The sequence below is a fragment of the Atta colombica genome, unplaced genomic scaffold (genome assembly GCF_001594045.1).
Source record: "Atta colombica isolate Treedump-2 unplaced genomic scaffold, Acol1.0 scaffold12, whole genome shotgun sequence".
NCBI classification, from domain to species: domain Eukaryota; kingdom Metazoa; phylum Arthropoda; class Insecta; order Hymenoptera; family Formicidae; genus Atta; species Atta colombica.
In genome coordinates this window covers 4,200,714-4,208,916 of record NW_017259206.1, presented here as the reverse complement: position 1 = coordinate 4,208,916, position 8,203 = coordinate 4,200,714, and the positions used below count along the sequence as shown (strand labels likewise).

The 8,203-nt window shown below is 31.7% G+C and overlaps 1 protein-coding gene across 6 annotated transcripts in view; it reads left to right on the top strand.

The window, feature by feature from the left end:
* LOC108694450 (guanine nucleotide exchange factor DBS-like) overlaps window positions 1-8,203 on the top strand; it is a 30,002-nt gene that overhangs the window by 8,801 nt on the left and 12,998 nt on the right. For 3 of the 6 annotated variants that reach the window (XM_018203965.1, XM_018203962.1, XM_018203963.1), the window contains exon 2: window positions 3,275-3,571. The exons of 2 other annotated variants lie outside the window; for them this stretch is intronic. In XM_018203965.1, coding sequence (XP_018059454.1) covers window positions 3,499-3,571 — 73 coding nt within the window. In that variant the 5' untranslated portion in view covers window positions 3,275-3,498. The remainder of the gene's footprint in view (window positions 1-3,274; window positions 3,572-8,203) is intronic. One more of the 6 variants, XM_018203964.1, reaches the window with a different exon arrangement.

The window sequence follows — 8,203 nt, the reverse complement described above, 5'->3', positions numbered from 1 at the left end:
TTTTATTTTAATAATAAAGTAATTAAAAAAAAATTTTTTTAATAATAAGTTTTTAATAATAAGTTCGAATAATAAAATAAAATTCTGTTATAAAAATAATAAGTAAAAATCCTTTTTTTTTAAATTTGTTCAATGCAATATTGGTGATTGTATAGATATCTTTTGGTGGTGAAATTTTGAAACGAGCTGTAGCGTCGGTGATAAGCTCGTTTTCAGTATTGACCATCGAACATCGCCTAGTGATTTGATAACATCATGACTTATCATCGAGGCTGGTGAGATGTATACAGAGAAAGAAGAGAGAGAGAGAGAGAGAGAGAGAGAGAGAGAGAGAGAGGTGCGACATGAGTAAAATCGAAATGAATAGACGCTCGTTAAATTTGTGATTGCTGCCGGCTGCGGTAAATTATACGCCAGAGTAATAATCGTAAAATGAACTCAAGCAAAACCGACTGGCAAATCTCCCGAGTGCGATAAAAGTTTACCGGCGAAATCTCATGTGATAATAAGTGGAAATATTGTGGGCGCGATAAAAATATGGGTAGAAAATCATCCGCCGGGTGTATAATATTTTACATTTCAGAACTCATATTCTTAATGTTATTCCATATTCTCAATTCTCAACTCTGCAGATATTTTTTTCAGAAACATTCCCTCACGAATCGTCGTAAACCTTCGGATTGAATCATAAATTACTCAAGAATTATATATTGATCTAATTTGGAATATTGGATAATAATTTTTAAATAGCAATGTTTTAGAATAAATGAACATAATAATTGCTATTTTATAATAATAATTAGACATTTCCTAAGAATAAATAAATAAATAAATATAATATAATATAATAATAATTGATATTTCTTAATAATAATAGACAAAATGAAATTCCGATTAAAAATTTCAATATTCATTTTTATTTTGCATATATTATTATATATATCGATCGCTATCTCTTTATTAAAAAAAAAAAAATATTTTTAAGTACTCAATTTATCACTAATAAATCTGCATTAAGCACGACATTAATTATTAATTTAATACCGTGTGTTATTTTTCCGTGTACATTCTGTACGACAAAGAATTAAAGCGGAGGCGTCCCTTCGCGGAAGGGTTGCTGGACGCGAGTACGTCGGGTATCGATCAAAAAGAACCCTCATGCAACTTTGATGAGACTCTCTCGTAGCTCATATAGCGTGTGCAATCGTGTGCAACATGACCGGCGCATCCTCGTGGTAAACTGTCGAGTGTAAAACGATGCGGCCGTCGTCTTGTGTTGTAACTTGATAGATGTAATTGACTGTAAATAGAACACGGCGATAGAGATACTGCCCTATTGTTTCAGCGGCGCCAGAGAATCTCGCGCACGTCGTGCCAATGAAATATTAATGCTTCGAAGTAACATCCAAGGCAGATATAATTGATCATGCAAAAGTAATGTCTCTAATAGACTATTTGCCTTTGTATATTGCCGAGTCGAAAGGAAATAGCAATTATTATGTTGTTTATTTATGCTAATGTGTTTTGTACAATAAACAATTACCTGAGCTTTTAGTCCTAAGCTGTAAGAAATTGACCAATCATAGTTGATTATTTTTCTCACATTCGATCATACTTGGTCAATTTTTTATGGTTTAAAATTTAGGTAATTGTTTATTATAGAAAGTCCATAAGACATTATTATTTAAAAATCAAGATGATAATTTTTTAATATTATAGTGGATAATATTTAAAAATAAAGATGGTAATTTTTAGATAGCAACATCTTAGAATAAATAAACGACATAATAATTGTCATTTTCTTTAATAATTAGCAATGCTGCAAAAAATTATTGTTTCTATTCCAATTAGATTCATATATAATTCTTGAGTGATTCATGGCTCAATCTAAAGATTTTCAAAACGAGAAGATTTATTAATCCTTTAAATGTTATCCTGACATAAGTTGATTTGTAAAACTGAACATATTTGCTATAATAATATATAATATACTATTTGATAGAATTGAAGTTAATTTGTACAATAATAAATTCTCAATATTTTTTATCGTTCATTAAAATCATGACGCACCTCACGTTATATTCGAATGAGATAAACATTTCAAGGATATTGTAAAGTTTCCGCGGAAGTCTGGGCGGAGGATGAATCAAGGAGTACGTAATACGTCAATTGACATAAACTATACATCAAACTGTAATCAGCTGACAACATTCAATGTACAAAGTAGGAGAAAAATCGAGACGCGAAGTGCGCTTTTTAATCAGGAAAAAGAATTCTCGCGCTCTGCCAGATTTGAAAACGCTTGTAGAGGAAAGTCCTCAGCCTACTTGCATAGTTTCGATCAGAATAACCGATATTATCGCGCAACGTTTAATTACGACGCGGCGATAACTCTTGACAAGCGAACTTCTGCCGTCGTCGAATAGCCAGTTCGCTTGCAGTATCGTGTACCAATTTTCGTTACATAACGTCGAAGCTGACGATGTACAGAGTAGCTCAGCCTTGACTGGAGGCTTTCACGTTAAATTACGAAGCATAAATTTTGATTGCACACTCTCGAGATTTTTTAATACATTATTTCTCGTTTTCTATGTCGGCATTTAGATCGGAAGTTGTTATATTGATTGTTTGACGTTTTGGCAAATTGAGATAACAAGATTGTGACATCGCAATTTCCTCTACCGGAAAGAAGTTGAATACTGTCAAAAAATGTCCTCCAACTAGGATATCGCGAAGAGAACAAAATATCTAAAAATTTTGCTAAAATATCTAAAAATTTAGTTAATTACAGATCTGAAAATAATTTTGTTGGACTATTTTATTGGATTGATTTTTTCGTATAGATCTGAAAAAATTCTTGGTATCATCAAAATAATTGGGACATGCAAGCTGGAATGTTAAAATTTTTCGCAGCATTGCTCATCATACTTTCCTACATAATTATTTTGATGATCCAACAAAATTATTTTTAAATTTGCATCTACCTATTTTAACCTATTTTAACAAAACCATTCTTTCCATACAGATACAGATCTAAAAATAATTTTGTTGGTCCATCGAAATAATTAAGACATTCAAGCTGCTTGTTGGAATGTCAAAAACATTGCTCATCATACTCGATCATACTTCCTACATAATTATTTTGATGCAACAAAATTATTTTCAGTTCTATATTTGTCTAAATTTTTAAATAATTCTGCAAAATTGCTTTCTTCGCGAAATATTCTGTACATTGCGATTTGTTTTGCTACATAATGTTGTTACAATACTGCAGTTTTGCTGTCGCGATAGTGTCGTACAACGTATTAAAGACTCGAGGACGAAAGTCGGAGTCGTTGAAGTGGACGGCGATTTGTGTTGCCCAGTGGAATGGAAGGAGCTATAGCCTGGTCGATGATTCTCTACGTGGTGGAGCGTTGATTGTACAGCCGGCACTATTGTACAAGTTGCAACGTTCCGTGACAATACGATAAGTATCAGCCCGCCAGTCAAGCCAAGATGATTCTTCGCCGAAAGTCGCAGCACAGCTGCAATTGTCCTTGCCATCAGCACTGCTCGACTAAATGCGCAGGTTTGACTTGCATCGTTAGTACTTACAATCCTCAAAACATATCGTTCATGATGTAGAAACTCGTCGTGTTTTCATAATAACTGGAGTATCATTTACATATAAACTTATTGTCGACTTTGTCTTTGGAGTATTGTTCATTTGACGCTGTTTCCTTTTGTTTTCCGTGTCTGTATCATTTCACGCAATTTATTAACTCATAATAGGAATTACATGATACATATTTTTTATGTTAATTAAGAGAACATCTGGATCTTTTCCATACAGCACATTGCAATATTGCGATAATTTCCAGCAATATTGCGATAATATCTTTGACGAAAATAAAAATGGGAGTCTAAATCAAATGTAAGTAACAAAGCGTAAATGAAGTCTAAGTCTTTAGGAAGGGCAAATTGAAACAACGAAACGTAAAAGAGGCGTTTATGCTTTTAGAAGTTTCATTGTTTCTAGTATTCTTCCCTTACATTCGACTTACGTCCGAGTTATTTCCGAGTTTTATTTTCGTCAGAAATTGCAAAAATTGCTCCAAGCTTTTTTTGTGCTGTACGAGTTGACTTATTAAATTTTTTATTATTCATTTCATTTTTTTGAAGATTTTTAAAAAATTTAATTTTTTAAATGAAAAATAAGATTGTGAAAATTGTTCCAAATCATTACTATTTAAAATTTAGAAAAATCTCAGGATCACAATAACTCATATACTTAATTTAATTTTAATTAAAAAATATTTCAATTTCGGGTTAATAAAATCAATAGAATCAATTCGTACAAAAACTTGCTACAACATTACTGCAACGTTTACAGTGCCGCAATATTGAAATTATTTTCTGCTGGAATTTGTGGTATATGAGAATTAATAATGATATAATTAAGAATTAAAAACAGAATTTCAATAATCTATCAGACTTCTCAATCTCCATTACAAAAGTTATAATTGTTCATAAAGATTTGACTACCGAAAGCAATGACTGCACGAAGTATGTCTTGAAAAGTCTTTATCTAGCCTTATCGGAAAGTGCAAATACGTTTCTATATTCAAATAATTTGAATGTATAAATATCTATAAGCTCGTCGTATCTGAAGCAAACAGTGTTTTTCGTGGCGTCGAGGAACGAATTCCATAGGTTTAAGCGTAGAACCGAGAAACCGATTGTTCTCTCGACACGCTCGCGAGATAAGAGGCTTCTGCTATTGTAGAAGCCACACGTTTGCTTCCGCGGTTTCAATGTTTCAATACCTGCGACCTTGGAGAGCAGAGAGAGAGACGTACGGGGGTTGGAACCGTGACGGAATGAAGCACCGAGACGAGCTCGAAATCTCCCCGTTAGAGCTATGTAATTCACTTAATACTGCAAATGCTTTGAAGCATTTCTTTCATTGGTCAATTCATAAAATTCCTCCTTCTGATTGGTCAACGAAGCATTTGCAGCGTTAAGTGGATCGCACTTCATGGAACACAAAAAGACTTGAACAATAAAATGTAAGCGATAAGTAAATCGACATTTTGAATTTGCTGCTACTTACGTTACTGCCTTACTATTATTGTCTCTACTGTGATTAGCCAATTCGCTCTATTGATAGGTTGTTTACAATAAGCTTTTACAAAGCTTATCTAAGTTTTTAAGTCTTAAGCTGTAAGAAACTGACCAATTACGTCGAATGTGAAAAGAATAAGTGATTATTGTTGATCAGTTTCTTACTTAAGACTAGTTTAAAATTTAAAGGTAATGGCTTATTGTAGAAACCTCATCACTTTACGTCTTATTGCTCTATGTGTCGGATTTACGATTCCATTCTTGAAAAAACATTCTCGCCTAAAACTACGAAATGAAATTTCTTTAATTTGCTGCAACCAAGAGAGAGATTCAACAAAGCGGAGAATCGATCCGTATTGTGTGAAGCGTAGGTCACCCGAGTGTTCAATCGACATCGTAACTTGACAATAGATCTGTTTTTATAATCTGTTATTATAATAGCTGAAGTATATAGCTAGTATAGACTCTTCGTACTTAAAGAGTGTGTTCAGCAGAAAAAGCAGAAAAAGCTTTGCAATTGTCGTAAAATTCTTTAATGTGATTTGGCCTTAGCTCTTCTGGATCTATAATATATAGACGAAACCAATTAAAGAATCTTACAACAGTTGCAAAACTACTTTTTCTGCTGAACGTAGCTATAGTGAAATAGTTATCTATTCTTTTCAGCTGAACTTCTTGTAGCTTTCATCTTTTCTCATTTTTTTTCTCCAACGTGGAAAAAAAGAAGAAAAATGAATTATGCAAAAAGTTCAATTGAAAAGAACAGATAAAGAAAAGAACATATCTTAGATGTATGTTCGAAATTTTGTTAAAGAAGGAAAGTGCAACAATAAAAAACGAACTATTGAAAGAATATGACTATTGAGAGGATCGCGAATAGGATTCTTTTTTGCATACAACACAGATCTTTTCAGCAATATTACAGTAACATAGTATATTATTAATAATACTTAGTATATTAATAGTATATTAATAATACTAAAGAAGAATAATAATAGAATCTATGTTTTTTATAGAGTTTCTAAATTAAAAAATATTTTTGGCATATCAAAATTGTGATTAAGCGTTTCAGAATTAAAAAGAACTTATTGTTTGTTGTTAAAAATTTGAAAGACAGTAAATATTAGCAATTAAAAATTAACATGACTTTTTACTTTTATCATCATTTCAGAAATATTAAAAATACATGTAACGTTTTGCTATAAACATTTTTAAAAAAAGGAAACTCCAACCATAGTCCCCCATGTCGCCTCCCGTGATCCGCTAGTGAACGTTGCAACAATATTGCTACAAGCTTCTCTGATCCGGATTACGTCGTCGACCGTCAAAAGAACCCGTTTCTCCATGTGTGGTGCTATTTGGAGCGTATTTTCGCCGTCTCGGCGCGCTGCGCATTGTGCATATATGCGGTCTCCAGGGTGGCGCTCTTCCCTTGCTTGCGCCAGGGCGGTGTAGCATTGCGGGGGTTGGAGGGGATTGGAGGGGTTGAGTGCCAGGGCTGTATCCGCATTTTCCCGTCAATCAATAATCCGCACACTTCTCTCTCCGTTCAGAGCGACATCGGGAAGCTTTTTTTCCTCCCTTCGACGGGAACTAACGACGATGTTTCTCCTCGATGTTCGCGATGTGAATACATTAACACACTATGTGAAAAAGCGTCGATATCACGTGAATTACTTCCAGGTTAAAAAACGAATTTCTCGTTAGTCTCGAATCAATGACGTTACATTCTATATTTCGGATACTTGTGTTTCATTAATGTTTTGCAACTTCTGTGAGATTTATGGAAGATTTAATTGTAATTAACAATTGTGATTTTCCATTTTGCATTTATCGAGCAAGCCATATGAGCATCGAGTTTTTTTATTAAGAATTACCATACAATTCTCCCCAAAAGATGTCTAGAGGAGTTTCATAAAATACCTTTAGAGTTTTTTATGAACGTCTTCAGAACATCAATCGGAGAAATGTGTCGTGTCGGATGGCACACAAAAAAATTTAAGCAGTAAGGAAATGTTGGATTATAGTTTTTACTGTGATTGGCCAATTTGCTTATTGTTTACGTTTTACTGCTGAAGTTTTTTATTCCTATCCTAATTTTCTATCTGCAATCATAGGCTTATTCTTTCTCCAAGACTAAACTTCTTGCATGATTCATTTTTTATCTTTTTTTTGTCAATATGAAAAGAAAAAGAAGAAAGATGAATCATGCAAGAAAGTCCTGGAAAAGAATAGGCTTCATATTTTTACTTCCTCCGTTCTATCTAAGTTTTTTTACTACTATTCTACATTAAGGAAAATTTATGATTCAAAATAAACAAAACAGAAGATTCTATAATTATATCAATCAGAATTCTGAATTCAATCAGAAAATTCTAATTTGTTAATTTTCAACCAGAATTCCAATTAAAGCAACCAGATTCTTTTTCCAATGTAGGCTTTCAAAAAATGTAGAAATTAAAATTCATGGTTACTTTTCAACATCTCTGTTATATTACAAAATAATTTTTAACAAGATATTTTGAACAAGAAAGGAAAAAGAGAGAAAAAGAATTGGATTCTGTCTTCCTTTACTTTGGAGAAATTAAAAAATGAAATTTTGCTTACTAAAAAAACTCAAATGGAAGATTAAATTCATTTTTATTAAATTATATTATTTATAATATTATCTTCGATGTGAAACATCTGTAAGATACAAAATGTAAATACTTAAGTTATCAATTAAAATGTAAATAATTGTTGAATTATTAAATTGAATTATTAAATAACTAAATATCCTACTTTAATCTCAAACAGCACAGAATATTTAGTATTTATAATAAATATATATATTAATATTCATTTTTTGAAATATTATGTAAAGATTTCATACATATTTTATATAAAGTTTCATTCAAAATATTATTCAAATATAAATGATGGAATATTTTATGTAATAATTTATGATAAATATAAATATTTCTAATAAGTATTTTTTACTTGGATTATGTTTTATTAAGTATTTTTATAGCATTTACTGTAACATTTACAATAAATATTTCATTTACAATAATATTTCATAATATTTATAATAAATCTCATAAATATTCATAAATAT